The sequence below is a fragment of the Cimex lectularius genome, unplaced genomic scaffold, assembly GCF_000648675.2.
Source record: "Cimex lectularius strain Harlan isolate CLEC.00 unplaced genomic scaffold, Clec_2.1 scaffold93, whole genome shotgun sequence".
NCBI lineage: Eukaryota > Metazoa > Arthropoda > Insecta > Hemiptera > Cimicidae > Cimex > Cimex lectularius.
This window is the reverse complement of record NW_019392669.1, coordinates 1,086,398-1,109,842: the sequence shown is the minus strand read 5'-3', so window position 1 is coordinate 1,109,842 and position 23,445 is coordinate 1,086,398. Positions and strand designations below refer to the sequence as shown.

General features: G+C 34.2%; 1 protein-coding gene across 7 annotated transcripts; it reads right to left on the bottom strand.

Moving 5' to 3' along the window:
- Positions 1-386: 386 nt before the first annotated feature.
- Positions 387-22,663, bottom strand: LOC106672127 (band 7 protein AGAP004871-like). Of its 7 annotated transcripts, none has more exons than XM_014403298.2 (8): positions 17,213-17,300; positions 15,403-15,594; positions 4,484-4,587; positions 4,261-4,416; positions 3,981-4,078; positions 2,599-2,760; positions 1,919-2,084; positions 387-1,858 (listed from the first exon to the last, which is right to left on the bottom strand). In XM_014403298.2, the coding sequence occupies exons 2-8, from the start codon at positions 15,542-15,544 to the stop codon at positions 1,748-1,750; spliced, it is 939 nt and encodes a 312-aa protein (XP_014258784.1). In that variant the 5' UTR covers positions 15,545-15,594; positions 17,213-17,300; the 3' UTR covers positions 387-1,747. The 7 variants fall into 7 exon arrangements, with proteins under 7 accessions (XP_014258784.1, XP_014258788.1, XP_014258785.1 ...); XM_014403302.2 differs by lacking the exons at positions 15,403-15,594; positions 17,213-17,300 and adding exons at positions 19,159-19,240; positions 22,479-22,663 and having other exon boundaries at positions 692-1,858; XM_014403299.2 differs by lacking the exons at positions 3,981-4,078; positions 15,403-15,594; positions 17,213-17,300 and adding exons at positions 2,939-3,036; positions 19,159-19,240; positions 22,479-22,657 and having other exon boundaries at positions 692-1,858.
- Positions 22,664-23,445: the final 782 nt, after the last annotated feature.

Here is a 23,445-nt window from a genome sequence, read left to right as displayed (position 1 = left end):
CAGGTGGGAGACAGGGCTTGTTAGCCCCAGTTTCCTCAGGACGTGGACTTTTCCAAAATTAACTCGATGTTATTGGTTTTTATCCACATCCTCCAAGGAGGACACTGAACAAATAGACGAAAGCGAAAAACCGTATGGGTCTTCCTCCTCTCCTGCCCCAGCAGGGGGATGTGGGCGAGGGCGGGGTTTTTCGCCAGGAGACTGTGCCCACGACCCCGCTTGACAGTAAAATTAAAATAAAAAACTTCATGGCTAATATGCCAGCATAAACACAAAGAAAAAAAAAATACTGAGATCTAAAAAAGCTGTTTAAGAATTTAATAAAGGCCATGTTTGCAATGATGAAAAACATTGGAGTAAAAATGTAAGAAGAAAAAAAAAAACAGTTTTTTTTATAAGAATATATTGTACACAAAACAATTACGCACCAGTAGATAAATTGAGAAAATGTGAGACCACTATTGATCGATCTTGACAATAAAAAATAATACCTTTACAAAGAATGAGAAAATTGTTTAAATATCTCAATACATTGCAAAATATTGAAGAATAATTATATAAATCTGCTGCTAAAAAATCGTAAGTTAGTTTAAATTTTAATGTATAATGTTTATATGGTCCCTTATAGTTTATAGTTCTTTTCAGTATTATTATATTAAAGTATTATATTTTATAACTTGACTTTCTATTGTTTTTCTCTTTTTCTTAAATATAACACATAGTGTGTGTACAAAATATGGAAAAAATGTTTTCCCCTAATAGAAGTTATTTCACAGGAGTTAATTTATTATTAGGTGCGGCTTAATTAAATACTGCCTGAGAAGATTATAGAATCAGCTTGTCACTTGTCGCATTCCACACTGAAATGCAATGTTAAACCTTCATTACTTCTTCAATGAATTTTGTAATTATTATTTCTCTAGAGTGCATAGATATTAAACCAAACAAGTGATCAGTACATCAATGCTTTCAAAGTTAAATTGTTATTTTGCATTGATTTACTTTAAATTTCGTTTTTAACAAGAAGTTTCCACATTTAACAAGATTATTACAATAAACCTAATTCTTAATCTACATATACATATTTTTTTAATATCCCATGTGAAAAAACACTACGTATATTAAAAAGATGAAACTGTTGAGACAAATTTTTCTTAAAGTTATTTCTTCCAAGTGGTATGTATCCTTATTAAGATAAGTTTAAATAGACTCGATAAATTCATTTTCCTCTTAAACACTAATATAATCTACACAACTCAAAACAAAATAAAAAAAAACATCGATGAACGTTTTTCTTTAAATTTTTTTTATCATACATTTAATCTAATTAGGATAATACAACATCTTAATCTAAAATTCTTGAGTGTTTAAACATTGAACACTAAATAAAAACATTTAATAAAACAATAAGCACAGAGAATATCATAATCTGTTAGGCCTATAAGTCATCTAACAATAACATAATTCAAAAATAAGTATATTATAAATTTAAATATAAATAAAATTCTCTTTTAATTTATCTTAATTAAAAATATCAACTTAATATACAATATAACTTATATAAAATATATACTTAATATAATAAAACTTTGATAAATAATTAGTGAACATGGCCACATATGCAATCCCTGCCATGAGGATGGTGAACTCGAAAAATATCAGCAACCGAAGCAATGATAGAAGCGTATGTGAGGAAAAACTTCTTAAAAACCTCTTTACCCTGCAAATCGAGGGCACGCTCTTCGTTCTATTTGTTCACTCCGGGCAAGAACGGCGCTAAGAGATCCATGGGCAGAGGGAAAATAATGGTTGAATTTTTTTCGGCCGATATCGTGTTGAGAGTTTGCAAGTAACGAAGCTGAAAATTTGTCGGATGAAAAAAAAAAAATGTAAAGTTCAAAGAAGTAAAAATTGTTACCTGGAGAGCAGCTGGGCTTTCTGCGATAACATCAGCTGCTTCTTTCAACGATCGTGATGCCCTCATTTCACCTTCAGCAGCGATCACCTTAGCCCTGGCCTCTCTCGTGGCTTCAGCTTCTGCAGCCATTGCCCTTTGCATTTGTACCGGGAGACGAACATCCTTGCTAAAATATTTAACGCGTTTTTATATTAATTACATAAAATAACATAGGGTTGATAAAAAAGATTGAGATATTAATAAATTCTTGCTTTCAGGAGATCGTGTTCAGCATTCATCATAAAAAATTCATGGCCACTTTTTTTTATTAAAACAATTTTCCATGGTCAGAATATGACAGGTCATGCCACAATAAGTTTTTTTTTATTTTTATAAAAAATATTCCTGTCAAATAGACGGCCTTAATGTCCAACTAGCAATAGGGTATCACATACGAGGGCCAAACCACTTTACAATACATTTTTCATATTATTTTCAATTAAAAAACCACGAGCATGTAGTAAATATGACCCAGATGCTTAACTACTCGGCCACTAAATTTTTACTTTATCATGAATTATGAGCACTTTTGATTCAATAACTAAAAAAAAATCCCTGATAGTTGTATTTATTTTGCCTTTTGTTTAAAATTTATTTTCATCTCAACTGTGAAAAATGCTAAATGTTTTTTGTTAACATACATTTCAACTCGTTCCACTTTCACTCCCCATGGCTCTGTAGCAACATCCAAAGAATTCTGCATCGTGTGCGATATTACTTCACGTTCTGAAAGGATTTCAGCAAGATTCCTTGTGCCCAGTACATTCCTCAGGGTGGTCGCGGCCAAAAGACGCGTTGAATGGCTGTATTCAGTAGAAAACAGAAATAATTATTGCGATAAAAATCCTTTAATAAATAGTAAAGGGAAAAAAACTAAAATAAATTAAAGCTCATGCAAATTTAAAAACTCAAAGCCAACCATTGGGAAAGAATTGTTTTGACTTTTTTGCTTTTGTAATTTTGTTTTTCAAGGAAAATTACCTGTAATTGGCAATTTGTACAACAGCGCTCAGCGGATCTTCGATGCGATAGTAAACAACGGCATCAACACAAACAGTGCAAGAATCCTTTGTAAGAACCTGACAATACAACAACACTGAACATGCAGTAACTTTTATTAAAAAAAATTTAATTGATAACTATTGTCAAATTTCAAGTTTATATTTGTAGCTGGTGAGGTGCGGTAATTTTTTTCTGGTTGATTGTTTCTATAAAACAATGCTTCATGTTAAAAGAAATATTGCCAAATTTAAATAATCTCTAAAAGAAATTATTTTTCATTTGGATAATTGTCATATAAATAACATAATAAAATAATAACTTGATAACTAACATTTCATTGAGGTGCAAGCAGTGCCAAGAAGTAATTGTGATAGATAACTAGACCAAGTACATGTACTTTTGAACACTGACAGACTTCACCGAGCCTACTTTTGATAATCAACAACTTGTACACCGACAAACAAAATATACATCCTTTAATTAAAATATTAAATAATACAGCTGTGTTTGTTCCAAATTAATTCAACTTTTATTAATAGAACTGTAATTTTGTGCTGGTTTGTGCAATTTGGCAAAATCATGTCAATCAAGTTGAATTTGTTTTACAATTTACGTAAACTGGACATTTTTTGTAAGTTAGCTTTAATCAACAAATACAACTATGAAATAATTTCAACTATGTATACTTTTATTTAGAAAGAAATATTTGGCAATAATTCTTGTTAGCATTGTTTTTGTTTTGTTTTATTCCAATCTGCTAACATTGTACAACTATAACTTTAATGAAAACTACCTACAACAGGCGAATTTTACTATGGTATCGAAGATCCCTCTAAAATAAAACAATACATTAAAAAAAAATAATTGAAAAAGGCGCTTTTCAATTTTCTCGCCCAATAACAAAAAAGCACATCAACAAGCTCAAATCTATATGGAAAAAGAAATGGAATGAAATGAAACTACTATGCTACACATATGTGCTCTCCAGTTGTTCTTTTGTCCGTCTTTTATTTAAATTCACCTGTAATTTTCAACATTGTTTGTTGCCATTGTAGGACTGTTGACACGGTAGAAGACGACAGCATCAACGTGTACTGTGACAGAGTCTCGCGACAGTATCTACACAAATCAAGATTTTGTGATGGACTCTCATCAGTCCAAGGTAATTACATAAAAGGAAAATGCACCCTCTGCTACAATTTTTTTTTTTAAACTTAATAATTAAACACTGAACATTGGTGTTTTGGCAAAAGAAATAATTGAAGGTCATTGTGAATTTTTAGACATAATTATTATAATACCTCTTGCGGTGGGACATCGAATGAAACTGTTCTCAGGTCGACTTTGGCATAAACATCAATACATGGCAGTACAAAGAAAATTCCAGGGCCTCTTGCGCCGCCACTTCTCAACCTCCCGAGCCTAAATATTACCGCCCTCTCATATTCTTGGACAACCTGGAATTCAATTCACCAATAAGAAAATTATTTACATTAAAATATATATATATTGTTTAAATATTACCTTGAATATTAAAAACACGGAAATAGGGAAAGTTAAGACCATCAGAATAATTGCACCTACTGTTGCAATGATCTCCACTAAGCCAGTTGGTTCAGGTTCTGATGCTGAAACAATATTTTTGTTTAAATAATAAATCATTTGGCCTTTATTACATATAAAAACACTGATGTTGAAAACTGCAAGAATCAGTCTTCAAAATTAACCAGAAGGTTTCTCAGATTAACGTTCATTTCATTATAAGAAACTATTGATATTATATTTAAATTCAAATACAGTGAATATTTCCTGTGTAAGTTGGTTAGCTAGACACAGCACTGAAGATGGCGGGCAGAAGTCCATCTCAAAGAATCTCAAACAACCGAACTACAAGTTCACCACTCTGCAGAGCCTCTCATGAAAGCCCAAAATATTCAAAATCAATCCGTGTATCTGCCTTGAGATGCCTGCTATTTCCTGTGTAAGTTGGTTAGCCAGACAGCACTGAAGATGGCAGGCAGAAGTCCATCTCAAAGAATCTCAAACAACCGGACTACAAGTTCACCACTCTGCAGAGCCCCTCATAAAAGCCCAAAATATTTCTGCTGTAAGTTGGTTTACTAGGCCCAGTACCGAAGATGGCAAGAAGCAGAAATCCGTCTAGCAGAATCAGAAAGAGAATAGGCAGACCAAAATGATAAAAAACAATCATACTACAGTTCATCGCCCTGCAGAGCCCTTCATGAAATCCCAAAATATTTAAAATTTGACTTGAGCTCTCTGCTATTCCTTGTATAAGTTAGGTGACCAGAACAGCACTGAAGACGTTGAGAAGCAGAATGGATCTAACAGATTGAAGTAGTCATGTTAGGTATATGAAAATGACGAGAAATGACCAAACTATAGATTCATCACCCCTTGCAGAAACCATGATAATCCCTCATATTTAAAATTCATTTCATATGTGTGTCTTGAGATGTCTGCTATTCCTTGTAGTAGCTCGTTGTTTTTTTTTTGTTTTTTTTTTATTCATTTTTTCTGTAAGAAGTCGAATCTACACTGTGCCATAATTTTAAAATGTAACCTATATGATCTTAAGTACGAGTTTGGTAGATCTTTTATTACTATTGGTATTATTTGTATTGGTTCATGGTTCTGGTTTGGAACTGCATGGAGGCCCAGACGGAAGTCAGTGACACTAATGAACTAACCTTGGCATGGGTCCCTGGACATTCGGGGCATATAGGCAATGAAAAGGTTGACATGTTGGCCAACAAGGGAGCCAATATGGACTCCCTGGGCCCAGAACCCTATTGCCACTTAGCAGCCAGCCACAAAATAGGATACATCTTAAAATGGATCCTTAATGAGTCCAAAACCTGGTGGAAAAATACCACAGGTATGAGGCACGCGAAGATATTCATAGAAGGACCATCTGCAAAACTTACGAAAGAATTGCTGGAAGGCAACTGCAACTGAACCAGGATTCCGGTTGGACTCCTGACAGGGCACTGCCACTAAAGAAAGCACATGAACTGGATAGGAATACTGACAGAAGAAACACTGCAGCTACTGCCAGGAAGAGGAGGAGACTGCAGAACACATTTTATGTTTCTGTGAAGGTCTATGTAGGTGCAGGTTCTTGCAACTAAGACGAGAAAAACCACAAGCAGGATCCTACAGAGCCGCTGGGAAGCTGGTTAATAACCTGAAGCTGCCCAGTGGGTTATAAATAACAGGGGAGCACAATAGATCTATTCGTGTTGGGATGCAGTAGGCCTTGTGGCCACTTCTTTTATCCCTATCCCTATGGTTCTGAAGCTTGTATAATTAAAAAAAAATAACTATGACCTTATGGCAAGGATAGTCAGCATTGGCCAAAACTCGTATGAGCCATAAATATTAGAGGCAATTAAATTGCTGGTTATAAAAAATATGTAATAATTAAAATGGGGTTGGAAAAATAAAAATGTATTGTCATGTGCATTAAAAATAAAAATTCTGCTGACAGCAGTTATAATTTTATTAATTCACTTTTAATTGCGATCCTCTTTTGACTTGAAATCTTGAAATGATCAAATAATTTTTGAAGGAATATAGTAAGTTATATTTTAATTTAAGTAAGCAAGTATACATTTGTATCGTGAAACATTTGTCGGCCATTTTAAACAGACGGACAAAAAGTGACCCTACAGTGCAAATCGCATGGTTTTCACTCGTCCACAATTTTGGAGTGACGTCTTGTCAAAGTTGGATTTATTGTTTGCCGTTATCTTGGTCTGCACGTCAAGGGAAACACGTCGATGATACCAACCCCATTCGAATTTTGAAAGGGTGCGTGTTACACGGTCCTTTGTTTAACGCCGAACGCGTTAAAATCTCTACGGTTCATTTACGAAAACACGACGAAATTATAATCAACTATCGATTTCCGATTATCAATGATCATTTGTTTCTGATAAGCTTCCAAAACAATATTTCAAATCGAACAATTATTTTAAAATAACTCGATTTTTAAAACGACTATTCCCCCTATTCTTTCAAGTTCGTCAACCCCCAAGTTTAATATCTAAAACAATATTGATTTGACCTTAAGATAACTGTTTATAAACGCATACTTAATTGGCCATTAAAAAATATTGACTCTTCGGACACGATCTAATTAAAAATTATACCGTAACTTTTGTAGATCAAAATCACCTTAAATATACTGTCAGATAAGACGGGCCAGATTAAATAAAACACACTCAAACCAAACAAACGATTTCTGTAGAAAAAGTCGTTTAAAGAAAATCGTTAAAAAGTAGGAAAATAAATTTAATCTTGTAATTTAAGTAACATGTTTCATCCAACTACTCCATGGCCCGCCTGTTCTCGTCGTTTTCAAATTTTGTTAATCTAGGGGTCAGCAGTTAACAGCTAGGAGCGTAATTACGCCATAATTACGGATTGTTTATATTTTACGAGCTTATTTTCTTTGACATTTTCAGAAAATCTAAACTAGAGAAACAACTGAGGAAATAAAATAAAGCAATTAATTATGTACGGCTCTTTTTGGGCAGGATACACAATTTTTTTACCTGAACATTTTCACGTCACCGGTTTCATGTTAAGGGAAATCCTTCGAGGGTTAGGTTAGGGTTTTCCCCTGACTAAAGTTTTATTTTTTAAGTTCATTTATATCCACATCTTCAATGAACTCAACTAACAGAGCCGAGTCCAATTGTCGCCTCTCAGTATCACGAGTCGTATTAAACTTGCCCTACCACCTTCGAATATTAGACGCGAATAAATAACATGGCATGTATGAGACTTCAACTAACAAGGACATGCCAGATAATAGGCCAAAGGTATGTCCGAAGCATCCATGAGTGGGGTTCCACTGTGGTTTTTTTAAGCTTTTCCACTTTTTTTAAAATATTGATGCTATATTTGGGAAGAAAGTATTCCTTTTTTACTAGTCTCCGTTTTGGACCATTTCCACTGCCGCAAGAAGGAATCTTAGATCTGAGGTGAGGTCATCGTTGCGACTGACACTTCCAATTCATCCGACTTTCCCAGTTGAGTTTTAATCCATGACCACCAATCTTTATTTGCCATTTCCTAGTCCTACGTAGTACCTAACCATCCTTTATCTGTTCAGCCATTGCCGCGTGGCTTCTACGGTCCTTTAAGATGGACGGGCGCTTCAAACTGAGCAGAGCTTAATAATAGAACAGTGAGCAGTGTTCCGGTTCACACTTCAATGTCTGTCTGTTGCTCATTTATTCAGATTTTTTATTTTGAGCATATTCTTTTGATTTTTCCACGTTAGAGCGATCATTAGAGAACGTATTAAGATTAGATAGAGTTAGTGTAAGAATTAGGCTTAGGTTAGCCTAAGATTACGGACGTGTTGGTTTCATATCCATGATTCAATGTTAGTGTTCAATTTTAGGGTTAGGGTTAGTAGTTTAGTTGTTTTTAGGGTTGTTTGAGGTTTAAGGTTAGGGGCGGGTTAGGCTATATAATCATGATTCCATGTTTTTCCGAGAAGCGAAGGAAATATGACTAATCCGATAGCTTTATCTTCGAAGATGCCCAATCGTTTCTTTATCTTTGACTTTTTTACGTGAATTATTTATTTCTATATTTATTATTGCATAATCTTGAATTCGATTCTGTTCTTTTTGTCGGATCGATCGATATTATAACAGGTAAAAAGAAGAAAGGATGGCTTGACAAAAGCAAACCGTTCAAATGCTGTTGCTTTCGACGATTACATCACCATCATCAGAACTAAGACTAATTTCTAAAAATGTATTATTTAATTCTCTCAATTAAACTCTCAATACACATAAATCAATAATTTTGTCTCATTTTTTATTTATTGCACACAGTACTACATCAAAATGAGGGTGGTTTTTAAAAATTTATGTTGAATATGAATTTTCAATTAAATGTTTCAGACAAGAGAAATGTAAGAAAGATCGATAGAGTGGGAAACCAATTAAAAGAATTATTTTTATCGTTTATGAATTTAGGACATTAAGCCAGGCCACAACTTTTTCATTGGATGTCAACCTGTTGTTCATCACCCTCTCCCCATATTAACAAGATCGATAATCTAATCTTTTTTTAATTATACAATTTTTTCAGAGGGGTGAGGATTGTGTTTGGCTCTTCCTGGCCCGCTTTTTCTCCCTGTTTTGGCCAGTACTGTGGTAGCTTTGTAGACAAATCGTACAAAAAAAAGACTAGAATTTCTGACAAGCATGATAATCATAGAAAAATTTGTTTCGTTGAGGTCTGCGGTGTGAAGTGTTTGGCCTGTTTAGGTTTTTGGTTCGCCTACATTGTTTTGTGTGTATAACATGACAGACCAAAACCGACGAGTATAGGGTAGACCAGGATGAAATAACCAAACCAAAAAAAAGCCAGTTTAAATTTCATTAAATTGTGAAATGAACATATATCGATTTTTTATACCAATTTCGCCATACAAAAAATAACTAAATAAAAAAAGAACATCCCAATTTAACATAGATCAAAAAACCAGTCAGCTTTGGTCATTTTAACACCAAATCATTGACACGAGGTTTTTCCAAGGGGGTGAAAATACTGACAATAAAAAATTCACATCCTTTGCATAAACAACGAATTATTTGGTAGTTTGACCAGATCGATAAAAGCGGTGATGTCCTGGTGGTTGACCTAATTATAGTTCACTGATGCGGACAATGCGATCCCCGCATCCCTTCCGGGTGCACCACCCCTTGCGGCAACATTCGCCGTCCTCCATTTTAAATTTTAAATTCACCCTTTTCGTATTTTTTTTGTAATTATATTAAGCATTACGTGACCGGCTTTAAACGAAATGAACACGCGAAAGTGAACATTTATCTATTTTCCGGTGGAAATACGCCCGATAAAGGGGACCTTTGACCCAAAAAACTCTATGATGCACTGAATGCGATCTTTTAAAAATAATTACAGTCAATTCTCAAATAAAAATCGATCCCATATTACTGCTGGTGTGCTATTTGCATTCCACTGGAAATTATGATTTTTAGTAAAATAATTCCTGTTGTTTGTTTTTAATATATAAATAAATTCAGTACAAGGAAACGGCATCACAAATTTAAAACAAGATAAGATAAACTACATATCTTCTTAACTCTAAATAATCCGATCTTCTTAATTAAGGAACAAATACAATATTTATTTGTTAAAGTGACCTTATTGAAAATTGATAAACGTGTTCTTTAAAAAAAAGTTAAAGTTAGCCCTAGTGCTCACACGCTATTTTCTGTTGTGCGATTCTGCGCCTACAAACTGCTGATAGGAACAGATACTACACTTTGATTTGGTTACGATCCAACAAGGTTTCAGAGTTGTCAACACCAACTCTGCACTTGTGAAAAAAATGTATCGCTTGGGTACGTTTCTAGATGTAGCACAGGTTTTTTATTTGGTCTGACATTCCGGCATACTTTACCAACTTAAACACTTCCTACCCACTCCTTATCATCTTATATTATTATCCTGAAATCTTACCTAACAGCTGCTTCGGAGTAAGTGGCGGCAACGAGTTCTCGGAATCGGACCGAGAGCAAGCCGGCGTCCCACAAGGGAGCATTCTTGGCCCTATCCTTTATATCACATACACGCTGATCAACCTGCACACTCCAATACATCATCAAGCGGACGATACCGCAAGCTTGTCTGCGAATCCTTTCAACCTACTTCCAATATCCAAGAACACCTAGAGGTTATCGAAGACTCGTGGAAAAAATAGAGGACATGTCTGAATGAAGACTAATAGACTGTACATCATCACAAAGAGATACCGACTTCCCTTCAAGTCAAATACCTAGGGCTATATCTAGACAGCAGACAGACGTTGAATCCCCAAGCAAAACTTAAAAGACAACAACTTTACAGAAGACTTGGACAACTCTTCAACACTAAACTAACCTTATACAAAACTTTACTGCATCCACTTTGTACAAACGGAGTCGAACTGTGGGACTCTGCCAAGCCATCCAACATTCAGCGCTTCCAATCAAATGTTTTCAGACAAATCGTCCAAGCGCCTTACTACGTCACTAATCCCATTATCCACTACTACCTCAACATTCCTTTTGTCAACGAACTGATCCGTTCCCGATTCAAAAAGTTTCACACCAACCTCTCGAACCGTCTGCCTTTGTTTCATTTTTGCCGCATCTAAGCCACGTCTGGCTCTTTGCAGCTTGTTGTCTAGCACTGCTATTTATGCTTTTTTGATTATAGACGGACCTTTCTTATTTATATTTGACGGTCGCATCTCCACTCCACCTGGCGAGCTCTTAGTTTCAGTTTTATTAAACTGAGTCCAGGATGGGCCTCGCGGTGGCGGCTCGCTCGGGATGTTCAGATGGAGGAGGTATCGGCTTGTCTGACTTTTCAATATTGTTCTTTATTTAATTTGTCTGCCAGCCTTTTCGTCTCATTATGCAATTCCAAATTTTATGTGTTGCAGTGAAACCTACCCGGCTGGCAATTGCTTTTCTGAGGGCCTCCATAGTCGCTGTTTGCTCATTGATTTCAATTCATTTACGGAGAACAATGTGGCCTTCATAACTTATTAAGACGTGTTCCGCCTTTTCTTCCAAACCGCACTCACACATCGAGATGGGTTTAAGACTGAAGGCAGGGAGTTTGGCCGCAAAATTTCCATGACCTGTCAGAAGTTGAGACGTAAAACGATCAATGACTAGATGTTTCATTTTCATTCGATTTTTTATGTTGGGGAGTAGCTGATAAGTGTGACGTCCTTTGGATGAATGGTCCCAACTTAGCTGCCCTCCCTCTTCATCCACTCATCAGCTTGTTCAGTACTAATAATTGGGATACACGGTGGGTGTCCATTCTTTAACTCCCATTGTGCGCACAGGGCTTTCGCTTTTAAGTCAATTGGTGGTCTGCCAGCAATAACCTGTAGAGCTGTCGTAGATACTGTCCTGTATGCTTGAGTGACTAAGTAGGGCTGCACGCTGGGCACGTTCAAGGATCGCCCAGTCATTCGCCCGTAATTTACTAGACCAAGCTGGTGCCGCGTACAGTATGACGGACTCGCACAATGCCGTGTAATATCTCGTTTTGTACGATACTCCCCACGTAAGACTTAAGGAGCGGATAGCTGCAATTCTTATAGGCACCTTAGCTTTTGTATTCAGGGCATTCGCGCCAAACCTTAGGCCCGATGTGAATGTTACTCCAGATATGTTAGGGCTGCAGGGCTTTTTATGGTCTGGTCGCCTATACGTATTACAGGTGGCGACCTAACATTGAGTTTGCCCTTCAGTAACATGAGTACCGTTTTTCTGGGGCCAGTTGCAACTTAGTTCTCTGGCACCAATTTTCAAGCTTGGACACGGCGAGTGTACCCTTCTGTTCTATCTGTGCTTTCGTGTCTGCTTGTACCAACTTCCCGAACCATCTTACCCCTTCTGCTCGAGCCCTCTCAACACATTCCCATCCCTAGAACCCACCACGTCTCGAGAGACCTCCTTGCCCATTAGGCCCTCACACTGAGTGTCAGCATGTGTCCTACGGGTGCAGTGCTGGCATTTGTGTTAGTGCTTTGACCGTGTGAAAAAAAAGTTCTTTATCAACTAGTTCTGGTGGAAAAAGAAGAACCCTAACCCTACCTAACCTAACACGTCCCTTACACCGACCTAACCCTACATAACCTAGCCATTCTTTACTTCACCCTAACTCTGACCTAATCCTAATCCTGAGAAACATGTTATTTTTTTAAATAATTTCAAAGTTAATAAGATGGCAGTTAATTAAATAATTATGCTTTCATTAAAAAAAGAACCCTAAGTAATTTCTATGAAGACAATTAAGAATAAATGAGATTCACCAATTGTAATAATACAATTCCAGCTCCATTTTTTTCCTATTAAATATAGAAAAAAATCGATCGGATATTGTAATTATTTTAACACTGAATTCTTTAATATCCATTTATTTATTCAATTGTTTAAAGTAATTGATTGAAAATTGTGAATCATTTTGTTATTATCTCTTTGAAAACACAACTTCTGGGGTGTACGACTTTTGTTTTTACTTTTTCAAGTCCTTTAGGCACCTGTTGTCCCCCTTCGGTTGTTCAGGTAGATTAAAGGTCCGTCGCCCCTTGCTCTGTATAGATCAATATCGCCATTTATACACTCGACCACATGTCGAATCGAAATGGAGGCTGTTATTTTTTTTCTTCAAATAAATTAATCACAAATCATACTCGTTTACAACATGGAAACAACGTTACAATGATTATCAGGTAAACTGAAAAGATAATGGCTATTAATATTTCCATAATTCATATTTGCTCAATGGGCTTTTGAGCTGTTAAATAAGTAAGCTGTTTAAAATTAAGTTACAAAACATTTAGAAGGATTTTCAACAAGAAAATCTAGTGAAGCCTAGCTTGATAAATTGTGCAAAAAGCGTCAAAAATTAATCAAAAGTTAGATAAATTATTCAAACAGCTCGAAAATTAAACGAAAAGCTTGATAAATTAAACAAATATATGATAAATTAAACAAAAAAATTTTGATGAATTATTCAAAAAACCTTGATAAATTGTACAAAAAGCGTCAAAAATTAATCAAAAGCTAGATAAATCATTCAAACAGCTTGGTAAATTCATCAAAAAGCCTGATAAATTAAACGAAAAGCTTGATAAATTAAACAAATATAGGATAAATTAAGCAAATATATGATAAATTAAACAAAAAAAGTTTGATAAATTATTCAAAAAAACTTGATAAATTGCACAAAAAGCGTCAAAAATTAATCAAAAGCTAGAGAAATCATTCAAACAGCTTGGTAAAAGTTTGATAAGCACAACAGAATTTTGATTAATTCAACGAAAGCTTGATAAAGTGTACAAAAAAGCTTGTTAAAAGGTTCAACAGATCTATTGACTCTTTAAAAGCATGATAAATTGTATAAAAAACTTGATAAATTCATCAAATGTATGATAAATTTAAAAAAGTTTGATAAATTATTCAAAAAAACCTTGATAAATTGTACAAAAAGCGTCAAAAAGATGATAAATTATATGAAAGACTTGATAATCATTTCAACAAATGTTTGATAAATTAAACAAAAAAAGTTTGATAAATTATTCAAAAAATCTTGGTAAATTGTAAAAATTCTTGACAAATTGAACAAACGTTTTGATAAATTCAATATTAAAAAAGTTAATAAATCAATCAAAAAGCTTCATAAATTGTACAAAAAGCGTCAAAAAGATGATAAATTATATGAAAGACTTGATAATCATTTCAACAAATGTTTGATAAATTAAACAAAAAAAGTTTGATAAATTATTCAAAAAATCTTGGTAAATTGTAAAAATTCTTGACAAATTGAACAAACGTTTTGATAAATTCAATATTAAAAAAGTTAATAAATCAATCAAAAAGTTTCATAAATTGTACAAAAAGCTTGAAAAATTCAACAAATGTTTATCAATTCAACAACAAAAAAAACTAGATAAATTCACTATACGTTTTATAAACTCAACTGCTGATAAATTATAAAAATAAATTGATAAATTATTCTAGTATAAAAATCGTCATAAATTCATCAAAATCTTAAAAAATGTATAGAAAAAAGCTTGTTAAATGATTCACCAGATCTATTAATTCATTAGAAGAATGATCAATTGTACGAAAAGCTTGATAAATTCAACAAACCTTTGTCAATTTAACAAAAAAATCTTTATAAATTGTACAAAAACTTTTTAATTTTAAGAAACGTTTAATAAATCGAACGATAGCTTAATAAATTGTGCAATAAAGCTCGATAAATTAAATGAGCGACTCGATAAATTCAACAAACAACTTGTTAAATGGAACAGAAGCTTGGTAAATTCAACAAAAGCTTGTTAAATGACTAAAAAGCTTAATTCAACAAACATTTGACAAATTTAATTAACTGGTTACTAGGCACGAACTTTCTCTTTTAAACAAAGGAACAACCGATACCATACCAATCAGAATAAACTATAGCCATTGTGCCCTGGCAAATAGTGAACTTCTGGCCCGGTAAAGAGAAATAAATAATGCACAAGGTCAATTAATTATTAGATCAAAAGATAAAAATTGCCTGAAATAAGACTGGAAGTTGTGAATATTTTATGGAATGTTGACCTAATTCCAAAGATAATTGATTGAGTTTCCAAAAAAGCAAAGTTATCTTTTTAGTTTACAATAACTGATTTATAAACGCAATAAATTGATTTTATATGGCGTTTTGGTTCAAAATTTTTTGTTATATCAAAAGTGCGAGAAAATTTAATGTAATTTTTTTTTTTTACTGCTTAATTTGATTTTTGTGGTCGGGACTGTAAAAAAAATTGTCCAGAGAAAATCTACGTCTGTCAAACTTAAAAATATGAAGACCTTGATTTAACTGCTGTTGGTTCATGTCCTCGTGTCCTCCGTTCGCACCTCCTATGAGACGAACGAAGCTGCTCCTGCGTTCTTCGCTCCCAGAAGGGACGGACGCCGCCCCAGGAAGCGAGAAGAGCCTCTCTTCCTGCATCGTTATAGATTCAGTCGACCTGACGTTCTCATCTTGGACCAGGGGCACATCTAAAGATCGCACCGGTGAACATCGGCTACCTAAACCCTATTCTTTTCCTTGTATGTATTTAATGCTATTTGGTGAAAAGTATTTTACCAACAAAAAGACCTTTTATCCCTTACTCACTGTCTTAAAGGCTATTCATCTAGTATTCTACTACTTAATTATTTATAAATTATTCCTAACATTGAAACTATAAACAGATTATAAGAGTATAAGTCATACATCAAAAGAGCTTTTGACCATGAATGATTAAACTCAACTGTTACCCTTGGATCTTAAGCTCATGAAAATTATAGATTTTGTATCTAGCAAAAGCTGTCCAACCCATGAAATTATAGAATTTACCCATGTGCCCTCCTCATTTCTCTCTCTCTCCCTCCTCTCACTCTTTCTTTCTCACTTTTTTCTCTTTGTTTATCTTGCATCTCTCTCCTATCCCTCCCTCTCTCCTATTTCTCCCTGTATTCTCTCTCTCTCTCTCTCTCTCTCTCTCTCTCTCTCTCTCTCTCCCTCCTCTCTCTCTTTCTTCATTTTTCTTTTTTTCTCTTTCATCTCACCCCTCCTTATTTCCTTTCATTCTATCTTTCTTTTTTCTCTTTGGTTCTCCTATCTCTCTCTCTCATCTCTTTCATCTCTCTCTCTCTCTCTCTCTCTCTCTCTCATCTCTCCTATTTCTCACTCTACCTCTCACTCTCTCTCTCTCTCTTTCTCTCTCATCTCTCCTATTTCTCACTCTCTACCTCTCTCTCACTCTCTCTATCTTCTCACTCTCTCTATCTCTCTCATCTCTCCTACCCCTCCTCCTTCTCTCCCTCTTTTTCTCTCACCCTCTTTTTCTCTCTCTCTCTCTTTCTCTCTCATCTCTCCTATCTCTCACTCTGTCTCATCTCTCTTATTCCTCCCTCCCTCTCTCTCTCTCTCTCTCTCTCTCTCTCTCTCTCTCTCTCTCTCTCTCTTTCTCTCTCTCTCTCTCTCTCTCTTAATATTTAATAAATTAGAAGTAGAGTAAAATTAGTAATCATTGTGTTTCACATTACATGTAAGAATGGTCCCTGNTCTCTCTCTCTCTCTCTCTCTCTCTCTCTCTCTCTTAATATTTAATAAATTAGAAGTAGAGTAAAATTAGTAATCATTGTGTTTCACATTACATGTAAGAATGGTCCTTGAGACCAAATCTTGTGTGACTGATAAATAAAGCGTTTTCTCTGCCTGTCTCTCTCTCTCTCCCTCTCTTATCTCTCCCTCGCCCTCCCTTTCTCTTTCTCTTTCTCTTTCATTGTCTTTCTTTTTCGTACTTATTACTACTGTGGTGTAATTTTTTGTACATGAAAGGAACAACCTGATAGAATTTGACACAAAAGAGTTGGATCAGTTTAATACCTAAAAGACATTGGATTTTCTAGAAGAATTCCAATTTAAAGAAGCATATCGTTCATTCCGAAAAGCTGAATATCTTTATTAATTGATCACAAGCGCAATATTGCGATCCGCATATCCAGATTTTATAACTTCCCCACTGTTCAAGGTCTATTTGCTGATGACTCTACTGTGTCAACATGAATTATTTTACATATATGGAAAAGGATGGCATTAACGTTCATTCAAAATTGTTCAAATACTCACTGAACGCTCCTATTTTGGCGGTCTGGTTTCAGAGACTAAATTAAATAACCGGGTGACACGGAGCCCAGAAGCTCGATTAGCTCGCAAAAAGGAGTTGGACGTCCATGACAACCGTGGACAACAGAAAGGATCGATTTTTTCCTATTACCTTTGGCAATTTGTCATATTAATTATATAAACAGATAAGAACAATGCTTATTAAATATTAACCGTTGTATTAATTGTCGACGATGTCTTATCCTTGCTATAAAGGCTTCCTCCAGAAGATAGAAAGCAGAAGAAACTTAAAAAAAAAAAAACAGTCAGAAGTTTGGACGAATATTAAAATTAGGCCCTTATTTTAAATAGAAAGGCGGGCAATGCCCTTATACAAGTAAAAAAGGTAGGAGAGGAAAGTACGCGCTTTTAGATCCGTTATGACAGGATTGGTAAGTTAAATACATATTAATTTTGATAAATCTATAAAAGTCAACTTGGTCTGTTAGAATTTTAGTTTATTTTGTACAAGCTTTCAGCCATTTTATCAAAATGTTGTGTGGATATTAAAAATTTATGAAGATAAACCATAAGCATTTTGATTTTAAGTACACTCCGCATGTTAAACCCGTCGAGGAAAGTGTGGTCGTCCTCGAAATAATCTAGTTTTACATTTTAAACTGTATTGTCAATACGAGAAAGTGTTTTTTTCCAGAATATATCTGAATGTTTCGATTTTCAATAAGCTCAGGATGATACTTAAAACCGTTTAAGTAAATGTGGTCCTCCGGGCCGGATATTCTCAAAAACAAGTTTCACATTTTGTACAATATTCACGACCGCAGGGAATGTTTTTCATGCGGAATATATCAGAGAATGTGAAATCTGACAGGTTAAAAGTTATAATGAGGTGCTTAAAATTTACAAATGACTCACAACAGGTAGTCAAAAGGGTTAAAAAAGATGTGAATTTTTTAAATTCTGAATTAATCGACCATATTTTGTTGAGTACGATCCAATTTATTCCGCCATAACGAGACGTTGAGAAAAATGTGGTCCTCCGGGCTGGATCACGACATAATCTAGTAAATATTGTCAAAATTTTGCTTTATTTTGTACAAGCTTTGTATACCACTTTATGAAGTATCTTGGGTATAAAGATTTTACCCATTTAAACCATAATTCTTCAAATTGAAAAAATGTGCTCCTCCGGGATACATATAAATACCCAAAATATAAATCATATTCTGCAGAAATTGCGGAAGTACACTGCGCATAATATTCAAAACCGTCAAGGAAATCCGGATTCTCGAAACGATCTTTTTAGTATTGTTGAACCCCTTTATGCTAATTTTCACGCAGAATGTTTCTGACATGAGAAAGCTGCTAAGCTTGAAACTCTGAATGAGAGCTAAAAGTTTCGAAATTCACAATTTCTCCAAAATAACTTACAACATAAAAAATTGCTCGCATACTAAATCAAAATTGTTTTTAAATTTTCTATGAATCTTTTAAAGTCTGAGATAGGAAATTTAATTTGGCTTAGAATCTATAGAAAGGATATAGCAGGTGAGCACGCATAGGTACACCAATTCTAAAACGCCTTTTTTGAAGAAATATTTTGTTTTGTAAATATTAAATGTTTACATCGTTTCAAGTTCCTGAAAATGTACACAAGAGTTAGAGGAAATCCAGCGATGCGTTTCTCCGGTTTCAAAGGGCTTGAAACGATTAAGAAGTTTACAACCTGATAAGCCTTTAATTATGCTAGGCTTCTATCTTGACAAGCCACCAAGTATATCTAGGAGGGGGAAAAATCGACTATATTCCGGCTAATTGTTTTCAGCCGATATTCTAATCCTTGTTTTATCTATTTTACTTTTTTTTCAAAAGTAGATAAATATAGTTTGGAGGATATAGTCTATTGTCCAAGCTCGATTTTATCTTTATATTATCTTGAAAATACTTACAGTAGCTGAAACCCATCGGCCTCCTTTCTTCCTCCTCAATGCTCCTCGACGGAGCCACCTTTAAATCCGTAGTTGCCATTTTCTGTCGAACAAAAAAAAGGCTTAGAAAATTCAAATAATTTTAAAAATTGTGAAATAATTTCAAGCAGATTGGCACTTCAATCTAACGTACAAATGAAATAAAATTTTTACACTTTACAAGAAGGAATAAAGAGAGTATAGACCCAGGAAAATAAGAAATATTTGCATCTACACAGTTGCCTGTTTCTACTGTATTGACTGATATAACAAGACTGAAATAAATCCGTGTTGGTCGGCTGGACGTTGTGGAATTATCGAAGCGGATTTCCCGAAATACATACTCATGATAAATAGTGCATTATGAACACAAACCCAATGGAAGGGATGGAAGTGTTTGTTCCGAGAGCCTAGTTTAATTCTTGAAAATCCATTTGGAAATTAATGTGCTCCACATTAGAAATAATAGTTGCAATGACAGTGCACGAAAACTAAATTTTCGGTGTATTTTAAGGTCGTACTGTTGGGTCGAGATTTAAATTTATTCTAAGCAAACTGTAAACGTTTAGATTTTAAATACTCTCCTCCATGAGATAAGGGGAAAATGAGGTCTTCCGGACCGGATTCGAGAAATAATCTAGTTTCGCATTTTAAACTGTGTGAACAACCCATAAGGAGCTTTTTCAGAATATATCTGAAATGAGAAAGGTGCCGTTTAAAACTTAAAATGCTTGAAGAGCTCAAAATCTTAAATTTTCTCTTAACGAGTAGTCAAGAGTTTAAAATGTGAAATTTATTCGTATACTTAATCAATCCATCATATTCTATATTGTGGAGATTCAATTTACTCCATATTAATAATAATAATAAAATGGAAAGTTTATGGGCCGACAAACATCTGAGGGTCATCGTCGGCCCTCTGCGTGTTTTCCTTCTTTTTTGGATCTTTCGCGCGTATTTTGTTTTAAACTGCAGCCTTTTGTGCCATCTGGTTTCTGACTCTCCACCTTAACTATAAATGTTTCCTTTTTAAATAAGTTCAGCAAGATACTCAAAACCGTTGAAGTGTGGTCATCCGGGCCGGATATTCGCAATAAACTAGTTTCACATTTTGTACAATATCACGACTACTGAAAGTGCTTTTGCAGAATATTTCACAAATGAGAAATCTAACACAATTAAAACTTAAAAATATATTGCTGAAGGGCTCAAAATACTCAAATATCTCCTATATATCAATCAATGTTATTCTATTATTTCGCGATCCAATTTACTAAAAGTTAATAAACGTTTAGATTTTATGTACGCTCCCCTTAATATTTATTAAATAATATGTGCTCCTCCGGGCCGGATGATTGGTTTCTGCAATCGTTCTAGGTTCTCACGGGATGACAACAATCCCAGAAGGTACTTATTCTTGCAGACCAACAATTTGAATGGGGGGGGGTCAAAAAGGACCCGTCCTTTTGTCTACAAATTTGCGGGGTTCGAAGTAACAAAATGTACAAAAACTAAATTTTAGGTGCATTTCGAGCTATCTCTATCCTGTCGATTGGAGATTTAATTTTGTCACACTTAAACCTTAAAAATTTATATTTTTAGTACACTTCACATGGTAGTTGAACGCGTTCGAGGAAAAATGTGGTCCTCCGGGCCGGATTATGCATTCAACCGTATTCTGTTGTATGGAGATCCAATTTACTCCGCCTTAACTAAAAATGTTTCGATTTTATATTCACTCAGCATAATACCGAAAACCGTGGAAAAAATATGGTCCTCCGGGCCGGATATTTCCCATAATCTAATTTCGCATTTCAAACAATACTGACAACCCCGTAAGGTATTTTTCCATGTAGTATATTACTGAAAAGCCGCCAAGCTTTAAGCTCTGAATGGACCACCGTTGTTTCGGCTCTAAATTTATCGCCTTCAAAGAAACGTCGTAAAAAAATGTTTTAATATTTTTTCATTACAATTAATTAAGGGTTTTAGTTGAGATAAAAAAGTCAATGGCACGAGCGGGATTCGAACCCACGATCTTCGGCTAGATACGCCGCTGCTCTACCACTTGAGCTATCGTAACCTCGATCCACTCGGACACCAACTTCCTATCTCAACCCCACCTATTGAGTTTTCCCTCCTTTTTGCCATTTTTCATTGTGCATTAAGAGAACAATCAGTAGGGTGAGGTGACATATTAACTTATTACGAACAAATCTTGCAAATAAAGAAACAAGCTAAATAAGAATTGAATGATCTGAAACTAAGAATAAGCTAAAAAATTCCTATTGTGGCAGAACTTAAAAACCAGCCTTTTAAAATCAAAACAACAAATATATCGAGTGAATTATTATTATAAATATATATATAACAATATAATATGATTATTTCTGCCTTATATCAGCGAATTGGGATGGGCCTGAAATGCATGTAAAATTTAGATTTTTGACACTTTAGTTGCTGTATAAATCCAAAATAAAAACTGGGAAATGTATAATTCTTTCGCAATAAATTGAAATTATCGGTCTACTTCCTTTTTTTGACCTTGAATGACAGACAGCAAGTTCATCGTTAATTTAGAAAATTGTCAATACGTTTCAGATTAAAATAAATATATAAAAAATATATATTTTTTAATGTTAGACATTTCGATCGTACCAACTTTTATTGAAAAGTCAGCAAGCTGAGCAATTTAAAAACGAGTTGAATCTATTTTTCGTATTGTTTTTTTTTTTTTTTTTTTTTTTTTTTAAATAAAATTTTTTAGCCTTTTTCATCGATACCAAAATTCATTTTAATCAGCTTGAGGATCAGTTGTTGCATCGTTACTGATACACCCAGGCGTGGTACTGCGTCTTGGGCCAAGATTGAAGATAAATCAGCGTATTTGAATTAATTTTTTTTATATATAGAAAAAATTTCGAAGAGAAAATATTAATTTTTATTCATAATAATTATAAATATTGAATATAGCCAATTTAAAATGCTACGTTTTTTTAATAAATTAAAAAAATTATTTTTTCAGATTTTACATTTTTTCATAAGAAATTATTCGTGTATGTAAATAAATGTCTAATTTATTTATAAAATGTATCTGTTTTCTATTTATTTATTTTAAATGCCATATAGCCACACCCTTTTTTTTTTTTTTTTAATTCCTGCATGTCAATATTAATTTTTAACTCTATACAATATTCAAATATTCACTGTGGAGAATTACACAAAATTAATTAATTAATCAAAATTAATGTTCAATTAATTTTTTTATATTAATAAGAACGGGCAATAATAAAACCACTAACCTTATGAATTTATTTTTCTGTTCAGAAGATGGAAAAGCGATCACGGGAAAAGTCGAGTACGTCAAAGACAAGGCGTGAGAATGGAAAATGCGTCGGTGGACGAAGTGGAATGGACGCAACGCGAGACGAACGTCAGACGAGAGCGACGGTATGGGGAATGGAAATGGATGCAAGGATCGAGCGGCGTCTCGCCCGGGGTCCGCCAGGCTTCGCCACAACGACAACGACGCCCACCCTATTTTTAGAAACCTGGCGTCCCGCTATTTCAAACCACTCCCAGATTATTTTTAGCCATCTGGGCATAGAAGACGATACATTTCAATATATATTTTTTTACAATATTATTATTTTTTTTAATGGAATTTCATCCATTTTTTTCCTATTTTCAGCCTGGAATGGAAATTATATGAGGTGTTCCAGCCTCCTGGCTATTTTTATCCGCCTGGGAATCACAGCCTAATCTCTTCCAAACCTAGTCCTCCTAACAACATTAATAAATTTTATATTATTTTCCTCACAAATTAAAAAAAAAATTTTGTTTAAATTTTTTTCTCAGCAATTCAGTCTGTTTGTAGATGTAGTAGTAGATGTTTATATATACAAATATTTTATTATATGTATATATACATATTTTTATTATCTGCTAGGAACAATGTTTTATCCATCTGATTGTTTGTACCTCCTCCTAGCAACATTAATAAATTTTATATTATTTTCTTTAAAAAAATTCTTGTTTAAATTCTTTTGCTCAGCAGTTCTGTCATCCTTTTTTCTATTTGTAGATGTAGTAGTTTATATATATAGATATTTTATTGTATATGCATATATTTTTATTATCATCTAGGAGCGAATTTTTATCCATCTGATTGTTCTTACCACCTCCTAACAACAAATAAATTTTATATTATTTTCCTCACAAATTAAAAAGAAAAATTCTTATCTAAATTCTTTTGCTCAGCAGTTCTGT

What these genes read in the sequence shown, in the direction of transcription:
- LOC106672127 (XM_014403298.2), bottom strand. Translation starts at nt 15,544, where the DNA reads ATGCAGGAAGAGAGGCTCTTCTCGCTTCCTGGGGCGGCGTCCGTCCCT. An exon ending in TCGATGTCCCACCGCAAGAG is followed by an intron (nt 4,079 to 4,260) that starts GTATTATAATAA and finishes TGATTTGTGTAG; the next exon opens with ATACTGTCGCGAGACTCTGT. An exon ending in AAAGTGGAACGAGTTGAAAT is followed by an intron (nt 2,085 to 2,598) that starts GTATGTTAACAA and finishes TAAATATTTTAG; the next exon opens with CAAGGATGTTCGTCTCCCGG.